This window comes from Malania oleifera, chromosome 1 (genome assembly GCF_029873635.1).
Source record: "Malania oleifera isolate guangnan ecotype guangnan chromosome 1, ASM2987363v1, whole genome shotgun sequence".
Classification (NCBI taxonomy): Eukaryota; Viridiplantae; Streptophyta; class Magnoliopsida; order Santalales; family Ximeniaceae; genus Malania; species Malania oleifera.
Genome location: NC_080417.1, coordinates 28298633 through 28324677, shown reverse-complemented (window position 1 = coordinate 28324677; position 26045 = coordinate 28298633). Strand labels below are relative to the sequence as shown.

The following is a 26045-nucleotide window of genomic DNA, read 5'->3' as shown; positions in this document are numbered from 1 at the left end:
GCATATAGAAAGATGTAGAAGGAGCAACTAGACAGTGGATAAAAAGTAAAAGAAAGGGATCGTAAGAGCATATTAGGTGCTAGTAGTGTGTAGAAGAATCCTTTTAGAATAGTTTAATATCATAAGAGATTCCAACTTTTCTTCTTCTAGCACAGATTTATGAAAATCAAAATTTTCGCATAAGCATGGCCTTTCAATTGTGCAAGAAGTGCAGATCCAAACATGCGCATGCCTAATCATGAAGGTTGAGAAATGAAACCTAGTAAAACTGTGGAGTTCGAACAGAGAATAATTGATATTCTAGAAGCACACTTCAAGGTGCTTGCTCAGTGGTTATCTTGTTTCGGAGCTAGATAGGCTGATGAACTGGGCATGAAACTTCTCATTTTTATAATCTGTACAAAAACTTTATTTTTGAGGAACTAGCATTCAGACACTTGAGCACTATATGTTAAGAAACTATTGTTCAAATTTTATGGACTCTATTGTTCTGGAAATATGCCATCTGTTGGAGTCAGACTTTATTATTGGTAATGGTGAAAAGAAATAATTACTTAAAAAAATTGCTTCAAGGAGTTAATATTTTTAACGTACAGAAATGGATTTCTGTAATGTGATTGCTTCTTTATTATTTATTTATTTATTTACTTTGTTGGGTGGAGGAGTGTTGTGAAGGGTAATTTAAGCAGGTGAAAGAATAAGAACCTGCTTTATCATTTTTTTTTATGTTTGGTTTTGTATGCTTTTGGAGACATCAAAGTTTGGTTTTTAAACCAAGTAGTATATATTTTTTTTAATATTTTCTAGATACTCTTTCGTAATCTCCATCCTTTTTCATTACATGTTTCAAGTTGCTGAAGTTAATATTGCATTAGCTCTCAAGAGCAAAACTTTTGACATGCTTTAGGATGATGTAATAAAGTTATTAGCCCATCTTTCGGCATCTTTAACTTGAGTCTTATGGAAGCACCACAGTAGTTCATACATAAGGTAATTTTTTTGTTTATTATGTTCATTAGGGCTGAAGGTCATCCCCATCCTTTTTTTTTTTATGCAGAATTTTAGAGGGTTAAGTTTTCCTACTATATCGTCTGTTGGTCCAAATGCGGCAATTATCCATTATGCGCCTGATGTTGAAAAATGTTCTGAGTTTGATCCGGATAGCATCTATCTGTTTGATTCAGGCGCACAGGTTTGTCAACTATCTTGAATTCTCTGGCATACAGCTGTTTGTTGATGTAACCAGTGTAATGGCATCAACTATCAATTGTGTATTTTAACTAATTTATTTCTGATTTTTTATTTATTTTATTTTTTTAATGATAATGGTGATGGTATCTTTGAAGTATCAAGATGGAACAACTGATATAACGCGAACAGTTCACTTTGGAAAACCTTCAGCACATGAGAAAACATGCTATACTGCGGTAAATTGGCTTTCATTGCTCTCTTTTGAGAATGCTTTATTATTTGTTTTGTATTTCATTTTATCTTTAAATGGGTTTATTCCCATTCCAGAATTCTTATTCATAGATATTTTCTGATGGTTAATGAGAAACACCGTTCATGGTAGTAAAGGTGACTCTGGAGTCTCAAGTACTGAGCAAAATGTTGTTTTACAATGTTTGTTATTGTCTGTTGGGCAGGTGTCTGTTTCTTCAGTTTTACAAAATGCAAGAAATCAATGTAAATATTTCTGAATACATAGAAATGCGAATGCATGAAAATGCTTGGGAGCATTTCTTTTAGTTACAAACATAAGCCTGCTAGTAATTACGTTTTTCTAACTGTAAAAGTAATTACGTTTTTCTAACTGTAAAAGTAACATTAAAATGTACAATGGAGTTTTCTGATCACAGTCTGGTGTGCTTGTCAAATTGAAAGTTATCTAAATTAGCACTTCTACATGCTGTAAAATGACTTTAGTTAATAAATTACATGAGGTGAGAAAATGGATTGATCTTGTGAGTTATGATGATGCAAATTGCATACCATTAGCCATCATCATACACAGCATTAACACAAACATAATTTCCTTGTGGAATGTCCCAGTTTAAATTATGGCGTAATAGAACCATTGAATTCCATGACCAATTTATGTTTGTATGCACTATGTTATTGTCATTTCATTTTGGAGGAGGGTGCCACTAGGGCTGCAAATGAGCTGAGCTGAGCTTTCACATGTTCAGGATTGCCTCGTAAAAAAGAATAGTACGGCTCGGGCTCAGGCTCGGGCTCGTGCTCGGGCTTGGTTCAATTCGAGCTCCAAAAATTAAGGTCAAGCTCGACTCGAAAAATTAATCACAAGCTCTGGCTTCACCCAAGCTCGGCTTGGTTTAAACTTTGAACCACAAACCAAACAAAACCAAGCCCAGCCAACTTAATTTTTTAAATTTTAAAGGCCTTTCATGGCTAGCTGGGCTTAAAATGGAGTATTAAAGCCATCAATAAAGAGGCCCAAATACATCTCAAAATACCCAAGAATAACCTAATCAGAAAAAAAAAAGAAGAAGCCCACAACTGTAATAAAACATTAAGCAGGCCTGCAATGGGGCTGGCCTGCAACCATGATGAAGGTGGAGCAAATGGGTAGCTGGGCAAAAGATTTTATAAGCTGTTGAGGCAAATATATTGTGGATTTCTGGTGCGGGACAAAAGCTGAAAAACATCTAGGGTGCAGCTCTATGCCTCTCTCCCCATGCTTTCTCTTTCTCCCCACTTCAACTCCCTATCCCACATCGGTAGATTGAAAATCTTCTTGGGTGAAGCCTCTTCTATATTAGCCTCCTTTATTTCACGTTTGTTTAATTAATAAATAAACTACTTAATAAATAAACTAATAATTATTAGTTTTTTTGAGTTTATTTTGTTGACTTATGTGAAGCAATACTTAATGAACTTAAATAAAGAAAATATTTTAAGAATTAAATATAAAATCGAGCTCATTACCAAGCCTAATTGAACTGCTCACAAGCATGAACGAGCTGAGCCCGACTGTATTCAGGGTTGGCTCTTTTGTTAAACGGGGCTAAAAATTGAGCTCAGGAATCACTTATTTATATAATAAAAAATCCCAAACGAGCTCTCACTAAGCCGAGCTCCTGAGCCGCTCATGAGCAGAACTCGGAGCAAAAAGCATGGCAACACGAGTTGCAAGTTTCAAAACCAAAAAGCTTCTATAGCAGACTTTGGTTTATAATGTACCTATATTGTATGGCATTTCAGAGTATGTTGCATTCCGTGTTCCAGTATTCTTGATCCCATTTCAGAGTATGTTGCATTCCGTGTTCCAATATTCTTGATCCCATTCTGTATATTGGAGTGGCCTGATATCCAGATATCATCCTATCCAAATGGATGTTTTCAAATCCAAAATTACATTTTGTTTGAAATGAAATTCTAGGGATTGATTCTAATTCATTGTACATTGGAAAGGAATTTTTCCAAAAATATATGCAAATAATTTTGGTTCTTGTTAATTATATAGATGTTCTGCTATTTTGGCTAGGTCTTATATGTTGAGTTCTTAAGATGTTGATTTTCTGGGTTGTATGCAGGTTCTCAAGAGTCATATTGCTTTGGGTAATGCTCGGTTTCCTAATGGAACTAATGGTATGAAAATTTTTTATATCATTTGTTTTATTTCATTGTTTATTAACCTGTTTTAGCCTGTAGAAGGGTGCCTCCAAGGACCATGTAGTGGATTAGATCCTTGGGGGAAAGCTCACAGTGTTGAACAATTTTGTAAGCATTTGAGCTTCTATATTTGTCCCAACTTCAAGTCAAGATAGCTTTTCCATCTTGTTATATTTGAATTTTCTCTGTAATTGTAAATTGCTTTTTTCAGGACATGCTCTTGATATTCTTGCTCGAATCCCTTTGTGGAAGTATGGACTTGATTATCGACATGGGACCGGTCATGGAATTGGGTCTTATCTTAATGTTCATGAAGGTAATATGAAGTGATTGCCTCTTTCTATTTTGTATATACAATTTTTATGTGAGTTAATTATTGTATTTCCATTCTACTGTTCTATATTGAGCAGGGCCACATTTGATTAGTTTCAGACCACAGGCTCGGAATGTTCCTTTACAAGCCTCTATGACTGTGACGGATGGTAAGTTTCACAGTTTGATTGCATCTGTTCCATAACCTTTTTTTTCTTCTTTAAACATCAAACTGACAGAGCTTTGAGTCCCAATCATATAATTTTGGCCATCTTACTGGCTACATCCTTTCATTGAACTCTGGAAGCATCTAAGATTGCAAACGTTTAGGATTTTTATTTGTATGTACTGATTGGTTGGTTATCGAAGCATCCTTGAAAGTTGAGTTTATGCTAAGAGTACTTTCCAACTGAATTCTTATTACTTGTTTTGGCAGGTAAGAATAGAATGGAATGTAATGGAATTGGCCTACATAATTCTACATATTCATCATAGTTTTTCAATCCATCCAACATATTAAACATAGAGTTACATGCTACCATGAGAGCAATTTTGTACTACAAAATCTCATTTCTCTCAACTGTCCTAAATAAGCCCTTAGAGGTCTTCTCACTCATTAAGATGTATTTCTTTAATTATTTTGTTATTCTATTCCAAATTGTTGTTTGTACATGCATGCAGACTTGTTTCTTTTGAGCTTTTACCTTTTATTTTGCTAGGTTACGCTTTTTCCAGGATTTGTTTAAACGAAAATCCACGTGACCAAGAAACATGAAATGAAAAAAATCTCATAGGTTGTGTTTTGGGACAGATTTTGGACTTTCGATTTAAATTTGTGTGGATTTAGAAGAACTTGATACAAATTTGTATTGCTTTTTATTCAAAATACACATTCAAATTTAACGTTTGAATTCCAAACTACTAGATACAAAACATCGGCTGTTATTTTACTAACTAGACTTTGCTCATTTTCCAGTGGGCCCTAGGATACAATAAAATAGTAGCGTCTTTAACTAAGGCTCATATTGTTTTTTGGTTTTGAATGAGGTGCTGCCTTTATCTCGTGCTTTTATTAATGACTCGCTCCTTTTTCCTTGGAATCTCATACCGGTATTATTGCATTTGACAGAACCTGGTTACTACGAGGACGGAAACTTTGGCATAAGATTGGAGAATGTGCTAATAGTCAAAGAGGCTGATACTGAATTCAATTTTGGTGACAAAGGTTACTTATCATTTGAGCACATTACATGGGTAAGTGTGATTTCCTTATGCAAGTGTCTATCTTACATTATTATTATTATTATTATTACAACGACCTTTCAAAATTCAATTTCTTTAGGAAGGCTGTTTTGGCAACTTGACTGATATAAAGTAGATGACAAGCATGCCAAAACGTAATGTTGGAGAGAAAATGAGAAAGGAAAGGGGAAGTGTTTGTGTAGTGTCATATATACATATATGTACATATGTATGTATATATCTATTTGACTTGTTTAGAACTTGAAAATTATTAAGGGTTTGTTTGCATTAAGGATTTTTTTTTTTTGAAAAAGAAAAAAAGGAAAATAAGGAGAAAATATTTTTTCATTGTATTTTTATTTTATATTAAGTACTATTAAAAATGAAAGTTTCTTTTAATATGATTAAAAATTATAAAAAGAATCAATATTAATTTTGTGTAAAAGAAAACATTTGTTCATCAATTTGATATATTCTTTATTTTTTCCTTCACTTTCCTTGATAACCAAATATGAAAATGTAAATTCTTTAATATTTTCCTTTTCATTCTCTAATATTTTCTGATTTCAAACAGAGAAAAATATGAAGAATGCACATTTTCATGTTTAATAGTCAAAGGAAATGAAGTAGAGAATAAAACATATGGGAAATTAATGGACAAGAATTTGATTTTGCATGTTACTAATATTTAGCTTTTATTAATTTATGATCAAAATAGAACAAAATTTCATTTTGAATGGTATTTTATAAATGAAGAGAATAGGGTTAAAGACAAGTGTGGTCACTGAACTTGTCACTTAAATCTAATTTGGTCACTGTACTTTAATTTGTACAGTTGAAATCATCCAACTTTTGGAATTGGTTCGATGTCATTCAAACTCCAACACTTGTTAAAGAGAGTTGGCAAAATGTTGCGCTGACATCCCAGTCAGCAGCCCCCAAGTGACTAGTTATCATCCGTTCCCTGTTTCCCCCATCTATTCTTCTTCTTCTTCTTCTTCTTCTTTAAGATATTCATTCATTCTTCTTCTTTAATCCTATAACCTATGCTGCCTCCTTCGCCAAGAAGCACCCATAGCCGCCAGTGTTCAACAACGATGGTTGGGAGAAGCCGTTGGATCTTGGCGACGAGTAGATCTAGCTTTGTGAACTCCTCGGTGGACAAACTCTTGGAGGCCGTGGCCAACTGAGAAGATGATGGTGGCAACGATCGGGAGTACCAAGGCGGTGCTCACTAATCAAAAGCAAGCTCTTGGTATTCAAGTCCTCAACCTTTCCGCCATTCTTAATGTTACATCCAATGGGGCTTCCTCACAGTTCAATGCCACGCCATCTCTGTGCCACTCCTTTGGCTCATGCATCTCGAAGGATCCATCTAGCTTTACAATCTTGCTGCCCGATTGGAAGGACTATTCCTGCAACACCGTTCCTTGTAGTAAGGCAGAGTTGCGGGAGAAGTCAAACATAGAAAAACCAGGCCTTAATGGAAACAAGTCTATGAATTCATAAAACATAAGCAAAAGCATGCCTTCTAATCGGGAAAAGTTTAAACAAATTTACTAGGCACGGGAACATGGTTAATTTACAGATTGTTAATTGAAGCTAAAGCTGCTATTCCAATTAGAAGGTCATACATCTAATTAAACTCCTTGTGAGATTTTTCCTTTGATAATTTTACATAACTTTCTTTGAAAAATAAGCACCCAAAATACAAAGACAACATTGTAATAAAAGCTTTAGAGAGATGAAAACTTTAAGACTGACGAGAAAAGAAACTCAAATGAATGGACAATTGGTGGTTCAAAATCATTGTAGTGAGACCATCTAAAATAACAAGCTCCATAGGCCCTTCAAGGAGCAAGAACAAAACACAGCACTAGTAAAATCCATTAATATCATTATAAACTTTATAACTGAAAAAAAAAAAACAAGCACGCAGTATGACAATCCAATAAAAAGTGAGTTACACCTACCAATGAACATGAATAAAATTTTAATGATTTTTAATTTTTTTTAAATATTTAAAGATTGTATCTTGAAGAGCATAGGCGACCTTGGAAGAATTGGAATAGTGAGGGAGGGCAAAATGTTTCTCAAGAGCAAGCTTGGATGCTCCCATATTGCCTTCATGCAGCATGGGAAGTTCTGAGGGGCACCAGGGGTGGTATGAGCCTCTATTGTCTCTACAATTTTTTGGCCAACTTCGGAGATGGATCAATTTCCATCTCACCTTTTATAGGGAAATAGTCAACCACACAAAAAAAAGGAAAAAAAAATAAAAATAAAAAAAAGAGAGAAGCAATAAAAGTAGTAGGTGGGAGATTGTGGGAAATAGTGAGGTGGTGCTTGAGTCAGAGTTTATGGAGCTGGATCTACTCGCTGCTGAGATCTCCCAGCTGCTCTTCGTGCTCGATGGCAAGTAGTGGTGACTACTGATGCTTCTCATGAAGGAGGAGGAGGCAGCATAGATAATTGTAGTTGTCGTTGGAGAGAGGGGAGGGGGGAGGGGGGAGGGGGGGGTGGCATTGTGTATAGAACGTGGAGTTAAAGACCAAGGAAGAAGAAGAAGAAGAAGAAGAAGAAGAAAGAAGAAGAGTCAGAGAAGAAAAAAGAACGGGAACATGACAAATGGATGTTGATTGGACACTTAGGGCTGCTGACTAAGACACCAGCGCAGCACTCCGTCCCTTTACTCTCTTTAACAGACGTGCAGAAATTAAAGTACGGCGACTGATGTTAGAGTTTACAAGAAGTCTGTTATAGCTGTTATGGGTAGTTAAACTAGTTTATTTATTCATAATCTTAGTGGTCCAAATGTCAAGTTGTAATTGGTCATTGTTTCTATATAAGTGAACCAATTGTATAGCATTATAAAATCAATCTTTCAAGATAAGAAGTATTTGATTCTTGTTTTCTTTCATTTCTCTTTCTGAAGCTTGTTAATATACAGCTTCTCATATTTTACATGGTGTTAGAGCACTGCATAGTACATTGAATTCTGCAGAAGACGATAATTGCAGAGGAAGCACTGTCGTCTTCATCAATTCTCTTGCCGGAAACCAGGGAAGAGAAAAGTTATCACAGTTCATCAATTCTCTTGCCGGAAACCGGGGAAGAGAAAAGTAATTACAGACAGAGCAGCTGTGATTAGCCAAAGGGGTTTTCGAATTTCAGAGATTGGTTAATTCAATTTCTGCTGCCTTCTTCAAATTTTCTGCAATTTTTTTTTTTTTTCTTTTCTATGGTGGAAACTGAATCTTCTTTACATTCTGTTTCTATGGCAAATGTTGATGATTATTCAAGAAATCCATTGGATGATTCTTCAAGTGTTTATTACTTGCATCCATCGGATAATTCTGGAGCTCTCCTAGTTTCAGAAATTTTAACCGGTGAAAACTATGTTGCATGGAGTAGATCAATCTCTATTGCTCTTATAGTTAAAAACAAGATTGCATTCATAGATGGTACTTTGCCTCAATCTAATCTTAGTGATTCTCGGACTCAAATTGCTTGGTTGCGAGCCAATAATCTTGTTTTATCTTGGTTAATGAATTCTACAGCAAAAGAAATTCGTGGGAGTCTGCTGTACTTCACAACTGCATATGATATTTGGGAAGAACTCAAGACAAGATATCTTTGAAGTGATGGTCCAAGAGTCTTTATTCTAGAAAAGTCTCTTAGTTCAATTTCTCAAGGATCAAGATCAGTTACTGACCATTTTAATGAGTTCAAGACCCTCTGGGATGAATATATCAGTTATAGGCCAATTCCCAGCTGCAGATGTGGAATTCTCAACTAGTGTTCTTGCAATCTTTTAAAGAATTTTTTAGACAGGCAGCAATCAGATTTTGTGATGAAATTTCTCATTGGCTTGCATGATTCTTATTCTATGATGCGAAGTCAGTTACTTCTTCAATCACCTTTGCCTTCTATGAGCAAAGTGTTTTCCTTATTATTGCAAGAAGAAAGCCAAAGGTCTTTATTTAGTGCTGTTGGTATTTCCATAGACTCTCATGCAATGGTTGCTGCACAAACACGGAGGCCTGTTGCTACGAGTGGTACTCGCTTTACAAAACCAAAAGCCAAAGGACATGTCACTTGTTCTCATTGTGGATATACTGGCCATCTTGCAGACAAGTGCTTCCACTTAATTGGATACCCACCTGGATGGAAAGGGTCACGAGGAAAGAAAATTTTTCCTGTTCAACAAGGAAATATAAACATCAATTTGCCGAATGCGAATGTTGTTTCTTCTTTGGAGTCAAATTCAAGCATCTCAAACATATTTTCTCAAGAGCAAATTCAAAACTTGCTGTCACTTGCAAATAGTTTGTCTCATACACCCATAAGTTCCAATTCCACAACAAATACTGCTTCTACATCAGGTATTATATCATGTCATATTGTCTCTACCGACAAAAATAGTTCTCCATGGATCATTGATACAAGAGCAATAGATCATATGATTTGTTCTCCCCACTTTTTCAATTCCATTCATTTACCAAAGCAATCATCTGTGGTCTATTTACCAAATGGCCATTCTGCTCCTGTTGTCTTTATTGGAAATGTAAATCCTTCAACTGATATTACCTTACATAATGCCCTTTACATTCCTTCATTTAATGTTAATCTCATATCTGCTTCAAAGCTTACTAAAGATAATTCCATTGGTTTGTTTTTTCTTCAATCCAAATGTATTTTGTAGAACCTAATCAGCTGGAAGATGATTGGCCTTGTTGAAGTGAAATCTGGCCTGTATCACCTACAACAACCTTCTGTTCCAGCAAGGAGCAAAACTGATTTCAATTGTGCATCTTCTGTTCCTTTAGCATATAATTGTAACACCAATGCTGATATTTGGCATCTTCAACTAGGACATATTCCACCTAACAGATTAAAAATCATTAGTGAGATAGATTCTAATGTATCAGCACCTCAGAATCATATTTGTGAAGTCTGTCCTTTAGCAAAACAAAAGAAGATTTCATTCCCTGTATCAAATAGCTATTCGAATAAAGCATTTCAGTTAGTACATTGTGATATTTGGAGTCCCTTATCAACTGTTTCATATTCTGGTTTTCATTATTTCTTAACAATTGTAGATGACTATTCAAGATTTACTTGGCTTTACCTCATGAAAACCAAAACAGAAACTCGTACCATTCTCACAAAATTTGTTTCTTATGTTCACACTCAATTCCAAACAACTATTCAAATTCTAAGGGCTGATAATGGCCAAGAGTTTAACATGCGTGATTTCTATAATGACCATGGCATAATACATCAATTGTCTCGTGTTGAAACACCCTAACAAAATGGTAGAGTCGAAAGAAAACACCAACACCTTCTTAATGTTGCTAGATCTTTGCTTTTTCAGTCAAAACTGCCACTTTCTTATTGGACAGATTGTGTGCTGACAGCAACACACCTTATAAATCGAACCCCTTCTTATATTCTCAACAATCAAACACCATACTTCTTTTTATTTCAGACACATCCAGATTACAATTATCTTAAAGTTTTTGGGTGTTTATGTTTTGCTAGCACGCTTACAGCTCATAGAGGAAAATTCCAACCAAGAGCTTCAAAATGCATTTTTTTAGGATATCCACCAAATATCAAAAGATATAAACTTTTGGATCTTGTTACTCTCAAAACTTTTATTTCCAGAAATGTAGTTTTCCATGAATCTATATTTTTTTCCATACCAAACACAATTCATACACCTTTTGTCTTTCCCAATTTTTCTCAGTTTTTTGAATCTTCAGAACCCAATAATTTTTTACTTCCTCTTACATCAACTCCTCAAGAAGAAAACACTGCAATTAAAACCACTCAAACTGAAAATCTCAGAAGGTCTCTCAAAGGATAAATCCTCCTGCATACTTACAAAATTTCTATTGTAGTAATATGGCCCAAACAACTTCACTTTATCAATCATCTCCCACTTCTACTCAAGGTAAGCCTTATTCCATTCTTCATTTTCTTTCCACTTCTCAATTATCCCCTAGATATAAAGCTTTTGTTGCTGCTGTTACTTCAACTTTTGAACCCAAAACCTTCAAACAAGCCATTTCTCATCCTCGATGGCAAACTGTTATGGCAGAAGAAATAAAGGCTCTTGGATCAAACAAAACTTGGGATCTTGCTATTTTAGCTCCAAACAAGACTGCAATAGGTTGTAAATGGGTTTATCGTGTCAAATTTAATGCTGATGGCACAATTGCAAGGTATAAAGTTAGACTAGTGGCAAAGGGCTACACTCAACAAGAGGGCTTAGATTTTTTTGATACTTATTCTCCTGTTGCTAAGATGACAACTGTGAGAGTCTTACTTGCTGTTGCTGCTATCAAACAGTGGCATTTACATCAATTAGATGTTAATAATGCTTTCTTGCATGGAGATCTTAATGAAGAAGTATATATGCAATTGCCACCAGGCTATTCTTCAGCTACTGACCCTCGTGTCTGCAAGCTCAAAAAGAGTCTCTATGGACTGAAGCAAGCATCAAGACAATGGTTCTCCAAACTTTCTCATTTTTTGATGCAACTTGGTTTCACTCGAGGAAAATCAGATTCTTCTTTATTCATCAAACAAACTCCCTCAGCTTTTATAGCTTTACTCATTTATGTTGTTGATGTAATTCTTGCATCTGATAGTCTTGATCAAATTAATTCAGTCAAGCAATTTCTCCTTGATTCCTTTACCGTCAAGGATCTTGGTGAGCTAAAATACATTTTGGGTTTGGAAATTGCTAGATCAGCTAAAGGTATTACTCTTTCTCAATGAAAATATGCCCTGGATATTTTACAAGATAGTGGGTTTTCTAGTTGTAAACCAGCAGCTTTTCCTCTGGAATCAAATCTGAAACTTAGTGCAACAGATTCTTTACCATCTCTAAATGATCCTGCATCATATAGACGACTCATAGATTGCTTGTTGTACTTGACTATCACTTGGCCAGACATAGCTTACTCTGTTCAAGCACTGAGCCAGTTTATGGCTAATCCAAGTATAATACATCTTCGAGCTGCCAAAAGGATACTCAGATATATTAAGGCTACACCAGGTCAAGAACTTTTCTTGTCTGCAAATTCGTCTCTTCATCTGAAAGCTTATTCAGATAATGATTGGGGTGGCTGCTTGGACACTAGAAGAAGTGTAACTGGGTTCACAGTTTTTATTGGAGACTCGCTTATTTTATGGAAATCCAAGAAACAGGCTACAGTCAGCAGATCATCTGCTGAATCTGAATACAGGGCTTTAGCTACAACCACCTGTGAAATTCAATGGCTTATCCATCGGCTAGCTGATTTAAATGTTCAACATTATCAAGCTGCCTTGTTATACACTGACAGTAAACCAGCCTCTGAAATTGCTTCTAACCCTGTGCACCATGAGAGGACTAAGCATATTCAATTGGATTGTCATTTGGTTCGAGAAAAGTTACAAGAAGACTTAATTCAAATCATACATATTCCTTCTAAACATCAATGAGCTGACATATTAACCAAGCCTCTTGGTTCACTAATTTTTCATCATCTTATTCACAAGATGGGAATGATTAATATCCATTCTCATCTTGAGCGGGGGAGGTGTTAAGAGTTTACTAGAAGTCTGTTATAGCTGTTATGGGTAGTTAAATTAGTTTATTTGTTCATAATCTTAGTGGTCCAAATGTCAAGTTGTAATTGGTCATTGTTTCTATATAAGCGAACCAATTTTATAGCATTGTAAAATCAATCTTTCAAGATAAGAAGTATTTGATTCTTGTTTTCTTTCATTTCTCTTTCTGAAGCTTGTTAATATTACTGGTTCTCATATTTTACAACTGAATTAGATTTATTTTAGTGACAGTGACTGGGCTTGTCTTTAACCTGGATAATACAATTTGAAAATTTTCCTTTCCTCAAATTAAAATCTGAACGTAAAGGATATTCTTGTAAATTTGCAGATAAGCTGAGCTGAGTTCTAACTTTGAAATAATTTAAGTAGCTGCTTTATTTATTTAATTATTTTATTGGGTTAATATCTAATATCCAGTCTGATACGCAGGCCCCATACCAGAAGAAGTTGATTGATTTCAGCCTCCTAATGCAGGAAGAGATAGATTGGCTGAACACATACCATTCAAAATGTAGGAAAATTTTGGCCCCTTATTTGAACGAGTCAGAGATGGCATGGCTGGAGAAAGCGACCGAACCTGTGAGGGCTTGAACACTCAATAATGAGCATTTATGCATTGGTGTTCTTATTTAATACTCTAGTTCCTCACATGTCCACCAAAGATTAAGTCGTCATAGTTGTTGTGTGTGATGTTAATTTATTTAAGTGTTCAATAAAAAATCATTAATAAATGGACATTTCGTAAGGTATCCCATGTGTCTGACAATCAGTATTATGATGCGCCTGTATATATTCTTTTTGTGGATTCCATATGAGCTCAAAAAACTCACTTTCCGCAGTCCATGCGGTAGAAAACAGAACGTCTGCCTTCATTTTCCACCCAAGAGTTGGTTGTTTTTCACCTTTTTTTTTTTTTTTTTTTTCCTTTTCCCATTTTGGGTTACACAATAATAAATAATTTGTATCTCCCTTAGTATCCTTTTTAATTTATGATTTTTGAGACATTAAGCGCATTACCTTTGTAGGTTTTATGTTAAAAAATATATTACTCCTCGTCTATTGGTCACATATGCATCGAGGTATGAAGTCATTTGTTTTTTTATTTTAAATATTGGTTAGAACTTTTATGTTAAACCAAACATGGACATGTGAATTTTGAGTATATTTTCAAGAGTTACAATGACGAGATTTGAGAATGAGATTTTCAAAAGTTTAATGTTATAGACATATTTTTTTAGTCCAAATTTGGAGTACTTTTCTCTTTTACATAGTCTAATAGGCTATGCAGCAAAAGCACTTCTAATGAGCTAGTCTCCTGTCATGTTGGATATTAATATTCCCATAATGATCCTCCTTATTACGCATATATTGCATTTATAATAAATTATTGCACCATTAATTTCTTAGTAGGCATGTCTCTTGTTAATTTCTCATATAGGCATCCATTTTTGGGGCTTGGTCGGTTGGATATTAATGTCTCCATAATGTAGTATAATTACACAGTATTAGTGCGTTTATAATAAATTATCATACCATTAAAAATATAAAACAACAAAAAAAGAAACATGGACTCAAAATTTTTTTTTTTTTTTCATTTATTAGGGTTGAAATTTGTAGGACAGAATAAATTTGTTACATGTTTTTAGCAAAATTTTATGCTGAAAAATATGATTATTTTCTATATAATTGTTTTTTTTTTTTTTTTTTTCCAAAAAAAAAAAAGGATCTTACATAACAAGCCAAGTAAAAATATTCTTATGATTGCAGATATCTCACTCTTATGAATGAGATTTGTAAGAAATATTTTTAAGAAGAATATATTAGCATGAGAGGAAAAAAGATAGAGAGATTAAATGAAGATCGTGGGATTTAGCCTCTAAAAAAAACATTAAAGAGAAAGCAATCAACAAATCTCGACATGGAGCCTCTGGACGATGACTTTGGGAAGAGTGAATGAGTTCGCAAGGCAATATTTGTAGCCTTCCAAAGGTGTTTAGACTATGCAGTTCAAGTGATTTTTCTCTTCCTAGTTAAGAGCAGTGATAGAGGCAATGGATTTCCTCAAAGGCTTTGTGGTGGACAAAGAACATCAGAGAAAAGGTGGTTTTTGCTTTCATAAGCATTTTTACACAAATGGCATGTCTTCAATTCAACTTTTCCCCAAATAAAACTCCACGAAGAGTCGCCAATTAATTTGTTATAAATGGTGCAGCAAATGGAGGCATGCTTGGGGATATTCATCTTAAAAGATGGTTGAACACCAATTGACTTTTGGAGAAAACAACTTTCAAGTGATTCCTGGTTGAGGAGTAGGTACCCAAAGGATCATCAAGACAGAAGATTTTCATGGTGAGGAGCAGGTAGAATCACAGTTAATGTGGGAATTTCAATTGGTCTGAAGCTTAATCTCCTTGATGATATGAATGTACATTATCAAAATAATTGAATAGATCTCCTATTCGTATTCTGGATGAGGAGGAAGAGAGTGAGGGAATTGCATGTTGAGAGAGACCTAGCCTCCCTTTACTACATGGTTTCTTGAAGCATAACCTTATGATTGGAGAGATGTTAAAAATAGGGTTTTAATTAAATTTGGATAAAATGTAATATAAAATTGTATTAAGATTTGTCTAAATCTACTCAAATTCAAATTTGAGTTTCAAAATTCATATTCTAAAAATGGAAACCAAAAATCCTTATTTTTTTTTGCAAAAATTGTCAAGACATTGATTTATTCTCCAAAAGACCCATTAACAAAGCAAAGCATTCGAGTAAAAAAAAAAATAAAATGCATTAATTTTGAGTTTTAGTTAAATTGCACTCTCCAATAATGCACAATGTATGTAAAAAGAACTATGTTATACCCAAAAAACATTCACAATGCTCTGATCACTACTTAAAAGCTTGGAATATTCACTTCAACTACCCTCTACCTTAGAAGTAAAAGAAAAAAAGGGCATGTGTGTTACGTGTTATGTCTTTATTTCATCATTTGATGGAGATATATCGTTAGGCATAAAACCTTGCAATCAACAAATATATGTGTCTAAATATGTTAAAAAGTAAAAGTGAATTGAATTCCATTGATAATGGGTCCACAGTGACATCATGCTTGAAGCAATAATAAATAAACTTAAAATATCAATGCACAAATAGCCTTATATTCGATTAATGATTCAAGGCTTCAACTTGGTGGAATTGCTATCTGTAATGATCCATTTGGACCTTTGAATTAAGATCTAACTGCTAGTACCCTGTTCAATGTCATTGATGTTAAGAGTACTAAGTGTTACTTGGCTGCCCATGGATACATGGAAATGGGGTAATTCAATCAAGCCTCCATCAATTCTGTAAATATTATAGATATTGAGCTAATGAAAGTGAAAGCAAATGTTGTGTAAAAGTCCTCAAACAATGCACAGTGGAATAACAATTTGTGTGAAGGTTCAAATATAAAGAATCCAACAGTCTAAATAATGAATATATAAAATTAATTCCACAACCACAATAAGTAAATAAAGTAATAACAAGAACAATGACACTAGGAATTACGTGGTTCGAAAAATCCTACATTCATGGGAGCAAATGACAAGAATTCTCTATCTTCTTGTCCAAATTACATGAACAATACATGAATTCTCTCAATTCTCTCTTCAACCACACTTGGCACCCTTGACACACAAAAGACACAAAAGCACACCAAGGCACAAAGGCACACCATATACAACGTATTCTGTGTATATATAAGCCTCCTCGGAACTTTCCCCCCAAAACCCAACCAAAATAATGTCCAAATTATTCAAAATTCAAAATCTGCACAGATTGCTCTGAGCCAAACCATCGATGGTTTTCCTAAAACCGTCGACGGTTTCGGATGCCGAGAGAAAACTCTCTGAAAGTTCATACTAACTGTCGACGGTTTCCCTATGCTCTGCTACACCTTGATTTCTTTCATGCTTTCCCTTAGTATGTGAGACATAATTCACAACAAACTCCACCTTGGCGAACACACGCACCTTAGGAGAAACCGAAAAACATGAATCCGCTGCTCCACCTTGAACTTGAGACGTTAGGTTGGGACCGCCTCCTGTCTGGCAACTCAAGACAAACACCAAATCTAAGCAACGCTACTTGAATTTTTCGATGGCAACTTCAACTTCTACCATCAACCTCGATATAGTTGTAGATGTAACACCCGAAGACTTCACCCTAGGCTTCCAACAAAACCTTCCCGCAATAGTAAACACAAAAGCTTTTGCAAGCCTTATATCACCAAAGCCCCCTGCATAGTCTTCAACAAAACTAACAACTGAGGGTCCACTTTATTGCCTGTTGAAACACCTCATTATATCATCATGAGAGACCTTTGACATATCCTGGACGTCACAACTTGTCCTTGGGTACCAAGCGGTAGACATTCCATATTGATTCTCCATAGAACCCCCTTGATACAACAAACAAAGTCTCTCTATAGTTTCGTCCATAAGGCTACCCTGAGATAACACCAATCTCCCTGTAGCCCTATCCACAAAACCATCCTGAGATAAAACCAATCTCTTTGTAGCCCTATCCATGCGAATCAGCAAACCAAAACCCTTTTTGGTCAAACCCAACACATTCATGTCAAAAAATTTCAAAAGAGTTCCCAACTAATAAGGCTCAGCCAAAGCTTTCCAGCCAATAACTTGTCATCCACACACAACAGATACATCACTCCTTTGCCTACTATCACCCTCTTCCTAACTGGAAGTGTCACGCCCCGAACCCCAAAATGGGACCCAGGGGTGAGAATGTAACCTAACCTATCTCTGTATCATACAAATCATCCCAAATACAGTACATTGGATGAGGGTCCAACCCCGTGGGGTTCCCAGGCACCCTAAACACGTCCAATCAAAATCATATACGCAGCGAAAAAAGGTCATTCTATAACCATATATATAGTACCATATCAGAGTCTATACAAGAGTAGAACATGGCTCTATCAAAACGTACAAATGGGTACCCAAAACATCTCAAAATGGAAACCCATCAAAATACAATCCTAGCACTTACCCAAGCACTAAACGCAGTACACTGGCCACTACGCTCCCTACACTAGGATGCTAGTTCTGGTTACTCGAAGGACCTGTAAAAATGTACGTACAGAAGGGGTGAGACACCTCTTAGTAAGGAAGAACACAGGTTATATTGGTGTGTGACATTTGAGTGTTATCATGATACAACATACATACATACATTTAAATACATTCTAGTACTAATTTCCACATTGCATACACGCACACATCACAAATACACATGATTAGTAATCCTGGTGTCGTCACACCCTTCGGCCCGAAGCCGGCCCATGACATACGGTGTTGGCTCGTAGCCAACCTAGGAACACGGCACCACCGGCACATGGCTAGTCCCCGACTCCCATGGCATCGTACCAGTGCTAAACTGGTGGATCCACACCCTTCAACCTGATCTGCCGAAATAGGCTTACACCCTCGGACATAGAGCCAGACACTCTTGCCAATCTATGGGCATCGATTTTATACGCCCTAGGATATAGAGTCAGACACTCTCAGTACCTGGAATAATTTCAGAATCGTGTTCCTACTAGCATTTCAACATATCACATACACATGCAAGCTCATATAACCAAACAAACCACACCCATTTGGTAATCTAAATCATGGTTTTCCAAACATATACAGTTTAAACAAGTAAAGGCATGACCATCCCAATATCATAATATAAATCAACATATACCCTTAGTTTTCAACAAAACCTGGGATGCAGCCCGTCGCCCCTTTTTTCCAAAATTGTAATAATGAAAAACCCATAATTTCCTCGTTAGATCCCCCCAAATGTATAACCAAAACACACACAGGACCGTGAACCACAGTTTCACCGAGTCTGATTTCAAAAATAACTAATATAACACAGTTTCCCTTTACCTTTTCCCTAAATGACAAATCCCGAACTCCAAGGCCCCTCAACAGTGAATCGAGTTCCAAAACCTACAAATCATAGTACAGAATATACTCACGACACTGCTATCTACAAAACTACTGGATCAGAAATGAAAATCGAGCCTTACCTCGATTTTTAGCCAAAACCCAAAAATCTCCGAAACGAGATTCCGATCCATTGAAATTTTAGAGAATCCTTCCATGATGCTCGTGGTAACTTCAAATTTCCGATTCTATCAACGATCGGCGAAGAAATCTAGAGAGAGAGAGAGAGAGTAGGGAGAGTTCTAGAGAAAGAGAGATATTTGAAGTTTCTTAATGAAGAAGTAAAAGAATTTTCTATTTATAGCCCTTTGACCCGGCCCAATTCGTCGACGAATTGGTGTCCTTGTCGACGAATCTTACATAGCTTTCGTCGACGAATCGTTGACCTCGTCGACGAATCTAGATATTCCCAATTTTTGAAACTCCTCGGCTTCTCTTCGTTGACGAGTCTCTGAATTTCATCGACAAGAAAAGCATGGCCTTCATTGACAAATTCTGGCTTTGTCGACGAAGCCTAGTAAATTTCCAATTTTGCCCCTCTCTTAATATTTAAACCTGTTTATCATGGTTCGGGTTCTTACAGGAAGCCTCACCAACTCACACATTTGGTACGTATGTAATACCTCCATTTCCTCCACCATAGCACTCATCCATCTATTTTCCCCTTTGCTATGTATTACAACTTAAAAATAGTTGAAACCTTGCCGCTGGTAATAATGAATGCATAAAATTCCAAAATGCTAAATTTATACCTGAGTGGTGGTTTGATAGTGTACATGGGCCCACTGTGATTCTGCTGGTCTTTCGAGCTGAAACTCTCTGCAATTTGACCAATGTTATCTCTACCCTGAGTCTGTTGCTCCACTTGCATCACATGCCCATTCATACTGTGATACTGTTGACCCGAGATAGAACTCCCCGCATGTCTACCCTGAGTATCTAACTCCACCTGAATTACATGTTTGCTCCTACCGCAACTTTCTAACATTTGTTTCTCTTCATTTACCTGAGTATGCTGTCCCATGGCTTTAATACCAAAAAGTCATGTCCTCGATCACCACTTTGTTTGCCATAGGATCACCCAGCTTGCACCCACATCTCTTATACCCTAGATATATGTACTGTCTACACATAACACCAAGCCTAGATCATTCATCACTAGAATAGTGCATCAGTGGACATCCACTCATAACCAAGTAGTCTACCTTAAAACCTACCCAAAATTCACCTACAACTCTCCCATCTAATAATACCTTTGGTGATCAATCACACGAGAAACATGCCATACTCATTGACTTCACCAAGAAGTGCCCTACAAGCCCTACATATAACCTGCCCTGCTCACAAAACTCCTTGAACAAAACTAATGTACTCAACCCCAATATCTGACCTGAGGATCTATCTCCCAATCTAGTTCTCGAACTCAACCACAAGTTAAAACTGGGAAACACATCAAGTTTGTGCCACATGAGATAAACCTGACCTTTCGTGCTAAACCCACGAAAACATATATCTGCCCCGTGATGCTATCCTCTCTGGTCCTTAAACATCTAAATGCATGTATTCACCCATATATTCTAATCGCATATGCCACAAAACGTCTGTCGTAGATTCTACAGCTGTAGCTCCACCTACAACCATAACAACATACAATGCATAGATATTTCCCGCTACCTTTTCTCCTTTCATCACTATTGAGTCGCCTTTACACACTTTCATTTATCCACTTTCAGACTTGTAACTATACCCGTTACAGTCTAATACCCAATGAAATAACATTATTCCTTAGACCTCGTACGTGCTTTACATCACATATGGTTCTTACAACACCATCATACATTTTGATTTTGACATTTCCAATACCAAGTATTTTACATGAAATATCATTTCCCATCAAAATACAAGCAACAGTAACTAACCCGTGGCTGTCGAACTGGTAGGCTCACTAAGGCTTGGGTCCTTAACTATCAAAATAATATTTATAAAACCTAACTATCCCAACGTCAGTAGAAAGTGGGTAAGTCGAGTATTGATCCATAGAGACTTGAAGCGCAATTATTAAACTACTTCCAATTTAGTTTATTAAAGCCTTATTATGAACACTAAGTGAAAGATGGTATTTTGCAAAAGTGGTTGTCTAGCAACTACTGGAAAACATGTAAATGAAAGAAAGTAAATCTAAACTACTGGAAAGCAAATAAATTTCTAAGTTACCCTACTCTTGCAAAGTGATACTGTGGTCAAAATCAGACGTTGGACTCCATGCCTCTAACTACGTTCACCCAGACTTCCATAGAAGTACCAACCCATGCAGTCCAAAGCAGGAGAGGGGCGATCGAGGGCACATGGTAGCAAGGGTGCACCAACCATTTGGAGTACGGTCGGGAACCAGAGTATATCCTGTCTCAACGATAACAAACACCTCCGTGGTTCCGTAGTCGACTATTTCCCTCTGACTGATATGTAGCAGTGCTTATCCTTATCTGCAACCTTTCATCAAACACACAACAAGTAAATGGAAAGCAGTAATTTGAAAGCAATAAATGAAAGCAAGAGTAAAAAGATCATCCTTTTATCATTTCAAACGTTTGTCACTAACGCCAAAAGTACAAGAGGAGATCCTAATATACATGGTTGTTGCATGAACGCCGCCGGTTGTCACAGGTCGTCAGACACTCCATACACAAGCCAAAACTATTCTAATCCTATTCTATCTTGACTTTTAATGACTTCTTAGGTCTGTCACTCACCTAAGAGAGGCCAAAGAGGAACCCAGAGCTTGTGTTCATAGTGAATACTTATAGACTCTAGGGTTTACAAGATTTGTTTTACAAATTAGGAAGGTTTGCAGCAAATCTCGTGCAGAAGATTGTCGTTGTCAACCAAGTCACTCCTCTGTCATTCTTGTGCACGCCTTAGTTGAGACTTGCGGGAAGTCAGGGATTCAAATCTTCAATTTCTTCGACTTTGTCGCGCCTCAGGGTCTTGATGGTCGAGTTGATGGTCGAGACTTGCAGTATCTCAATCTTTAAGAAATCTTAGTATCTCGATATAGTCGCCCCTGAAGGTCTCTTGGTCAAACGCTTCGTTGAGACTCTCAGTACTTCTAAATTTTAGTTCTATCTCAGCATCTTGACGTGGTCGCCCTAGTGGGTCACTTGGTCGAGCACTTGGTCGAACCTTGCAGCATTCTGATCTCAGTCTGAACCTTGGAGTTTGCAGTGGAAGACTAAGTTGCCCTTGTGGTTTGCTAGTCACGCCACATAGTCAAGCATCATATTATTGTCCATTTATGATCTGAAGCCTTTGGAGCTTGGCTGAATGTCTGAATTCGAGCTTTGAATCCTCCAAATCCTCCTTGTCTTCTTGTAATGCCTAACTCCATGGTTTTAACCTGTTTTTCCTAAAAAGACAAACAAACCTTACATAGCTCTAAATAATGATAACTCTATGTAAATAAATAGTAAAATGAAGATAAGCACAGGTAAATGAGGGTCTAAAATCATATATTTTAGGGACTCATCACAGCCCCCAACTTACACTTTGATAGTCCTCGAGCAAACCAAAATCTAAGAAAGCTACCAAATCCTACCTATATCCTCTTTCGCAGGAAACACAATTGCATTTACCATATGCAACAAGGATTTAAACCCCCAGGTTGATCCTAGTGGATGAGTTCTCGTCTCATGAGGGTTTTCAAGGCGATTCCCAAAAACACTTGCTTAGTGAATATTAGAAAATATTTGCATGTAACAAGAACCTTACCATTTCACATACAAAATATGACCCAGTTACATGTAAACCTGTTCATTCATGATTCCATTATACACACTCCGTAGCAATTCATTCATGCAAGTCTCAACACAGCACAACTATTACACCAAAGATACAACTCTAAGGGGATCAACCAACAATTTCAATTCAGCGCTAATATTACTATGTAGTTTCAAGCATTGCTAGGTACATCACAAGGCATATGTAAGGTGCATGATTTATCACACTCAGGGTACCTTTGGACACCTACATAACAGTTGTCTTGAATCAACCTCACTGGTATGCCCTCAGAATAGAAAACACTCAAGAAAAGGGGTTCACTCCTATATGTGAGGAAGAATGTTTTGATCAAACATCCTACGTATTTTGAAGAACTAAGGTTAAGCATGGAATGGACTAGCCTCAAAAGGATGGGATCCAACCTATTTGTGAGGTGTTGGGTCCTTCACCTTAGCATCTTCTCACTTACTCACCACACCCAATCAAGACCACCACCATAGATCGATCCTTTCACAGATTTGACATAAACACCGCAAATGCATTGGTCAGCTTGAAGATTCCTGATATTTGTAAGAACATGGTGTCGTGTCATTGGTTTTCCATTTTGCTTGCTTCTGGAGCAGTTGTTTTTTTTAATCTTCTGCTCATTCTTTCTTTTGACTTTCATTTATTGGTAAGCTAGGACAATCATTACACCCTTGGTTATCTTCATACCACCAATGGGAAATTCATCTTGGAAGGGAGTCCATGAAGTGTATCTCTCTCTAAGGTGGCTCAATTTTCATGTTTTGAGTAAGCTACAAGACCTAAGTTTATCTCTCCACTTGATGTCACCTCTAGGCCAGCAAATGCAAGGATAAAGACTAGTTAACAAGGCGTATCTAGAAAAAAGTAAAGTTGAGTTTTATAAACTCAGAGTTTAATGTCAAAAACTTAGAGTTTGATGTCAAAAACTCGAGCAATGAATGAATGGCTTAACAATACCTCACAAGGTGTTATAGTCACCACAGTTGTTCTCTCAATGTTCTCAAAGAACCTTAAGTGTTACAAATCCCGTGTAAGTGTGTTTTTAAGTCTCATGAAGTACCATTGAATACAAGATTTCACACATCAATATTAACACAAATGCATCACTAATTGACCCTTCCAGAGCGAAATGATAGTTCATTAGGCCGTTTAATGTGAAACCATATACAAATGGCTCATTACATTGTTGGTGAGCGTAATAGAATCATATAATAGATAGGCCTACGCATGTAACGTATGAGTTATATAGATGCATGTAAAAAGAGTAAACTAGTTGTTATCATGTTATGAAACATATACTACTTACTGAGAAAATTTTTGAATGCATGAAAATTGTGTCCTTCATGTGCATGAATGTGCCACATAGTGTATTACCCCCTACCCCAACTTAGAACTTCAGTGTCCTCACTGAAGTGTGGATAGAAAATAGAACCCGGGCAAGGGATAGGATAGTGCATGATGCTAAAATAAAAACAATAGTGTTCTTGCAAAATATAATGTTCAAACGAGTCTTGCATGCAAATCGACATAGTAGCACAAAAGACACAAAATGACCAAAAACACCATGAAATTTTTCATTAAGATTCCAGCAATACAATGTAGAAAGGCATATTACAAATATTGAGATTGCTACAAAAACAAGGCTAACCAGAAAAAGAAGAAAGAAAGCAACCCTATGTGGTAGAGGCAGAATACAAGACCCAAAAGTAAATTTCATAGTAGTGCTGATTCTAGATAGACTCAGAGTTAGAATCTGAATTAGACGAAAACATCAGTGGTTGGGCTAATGCTGCATCACAAGAAGGTGTCATTTCTCGCAAGTACTGAAGCCAGCTAGGGGAGAGTGAGGGTCGAGTATGACATGGTTGGAGAGCCTGGAGGGGCTGCGACTGATTGGGCATGGTACGTGGTGGGAGGGACCGATATGATTGAAAATGGTATGGCCACGGTTGTGGGTTAGGTTTGGGAACCAGAGGTGCAGTGGTTGGAGGACTAGAAACCTTTGATGGTGGGTATATGGCATGGTCGGCTAGAAGTGGTGGAATGGCAGGGGGTGGGGAAATCGGATCTCATGAAGATCAATAGAGGTCTGTTACTAGAATGATGGTGTTACTATGTGCAGTGAGCCCCCTGGTCATGGGGCCAACCCTCGTTGTGGTGTCATCCATAGACGCATGCGAGGAGCCTGAGCTACGTGCACAACCTCCTTTTGGGACTCGGGACCCTACCGGCCCTACGATGAAGACTCCCGCCGTGGCATGGCTTGAAGTCGTCGCCTCTTAGTAGCAGGCTGAGACAATGCATGGGAGGATGCTAGAGATGAATCAGATAGAGAAGATATAGCGAGGGAGTGCAATGGGGCCATGACTTGCTCTAGTAGCAAGTGCGAGGAAAGGGCGACTATGCTCGCCCAAGCTGTAGTGAGAAGGCGGGAGATGAAGAGTTGGGGTCAAGTAGATTTTAAATGAGTTCTTATTGTTTCTTGACCAGGTCGCACAAAGCTTAGTTTCGATTACGGATATGGTCGACCCTTTCAGGATCTCCCAATCTCATAATGGTGTAGGGGCTCGACCAGGTCGCCCATATACGTGATGGTCGTTGTACTTTGTTGCACCCCCAACTTATACTCAATCCTACTTGAAAAAATCTCAACCCTACTTAATCTACTCTTACTATCCTAAGGATTCAAAGAGTTAAAAAAAAAAAAAAAAACTATCGGGTTGCCTCTCGGAAGCGCTAAGTTTACCATCTTTAACCAGACGCATTGAAGCTCAAGTTGGACTCATCCTAGCTCCCAAGTGGCAGTGGCTTCTCTCTTTGCGTCCTCACACCCGAATTTTAGAATTGGGCCCCGAATCTTGTTTTGCTATGAGTTGCTCAAAAGGGTCCTCAAATTCAGCAATGGTAGGGCTGTCAAGTTGAAGTGTTCTATCCCACTGGTATTACCATAGCATTGAAGGAGTTGCTTTCCTAACAATTTTATCAATCACATCCTCATCTACAAATTGGACGACTTTAAGTGGATTTTGGGAGGCATTAAATATACTCAGCCTACGTTGCTTGTGGCCCTATGAGATGTTCATAATCCTCGTCCTACATTGAATGCAGGCATTAGACATGGCAAGGAATGGTCATCCCAAAAGGACAAGGATTGGGTTTGTGGAGGTATCCATGTTTAAAAATGATGAAATCAACAGGGTAATGGAAATTTCCCACCTTGACTACCACGTCTTCCACCACACCCTGGGGTTGCTTAAGAGATCGATCAAAATGACATAAAGAAACTGAGGTGGGTTACAATACTCTTGGGTTAAGTTTTTGATAGGCCGATGCTCAGCTTGCTTAACCAAGCCATCCATGTGTACTCTTAATTCTATCTCCTACATTGACAAGTCCCTACAGAACTTTAGGAACGTAGGCGAT

The 26045-nt window shown here is 37.1% G+C and overlaps 1 protein-coding gene across 1 annotated transcript in view; it reads left to right on the top strand.

Annotated features, from left to right (window-relative positions):
* LOC131151807 (aminopeptidase P1) overlaps nucleotides 1–13565 on the top strand; it is a 73022-nt gene extending 59457 nt beyond the window's left edge. The window contains exons 10-16 of the mRNA XM_058103230.1: nucleotides 1058–1192; nucleotides 1347–1427; nucleotides 3558–3612; nucleotides 3848–3952; nucleotides 4047–4118; nucleotides 5078–5202; nucleotides 13246–13565. Of these exons, the coding sequence (XP_057959213.1) occupies nucleotides 1058–1192; nucleotides 1347–1427; nucleotides 3558–3612; nucleotides 3848–3952; nucleotides 4047–4118; nucleotides 5078–5202; nucleotides 13246–13407 (735 nt within the window). The 3' untranslated portion in view covers nucleotides 13408–13565. The remainder of the gene's footprint in view (nucleotides 1–1057; nucleotides 1193–1346; nucleotides 1428–3557; nucleotides 3613–3847; nucleotides 3953–4046; nucleotides 4119–5077; nucleotides 5203–13245) is intronic.
* The last annotated feature ends 12480 nt before the right edge of the window (nucleotides 13566–26045 follow it).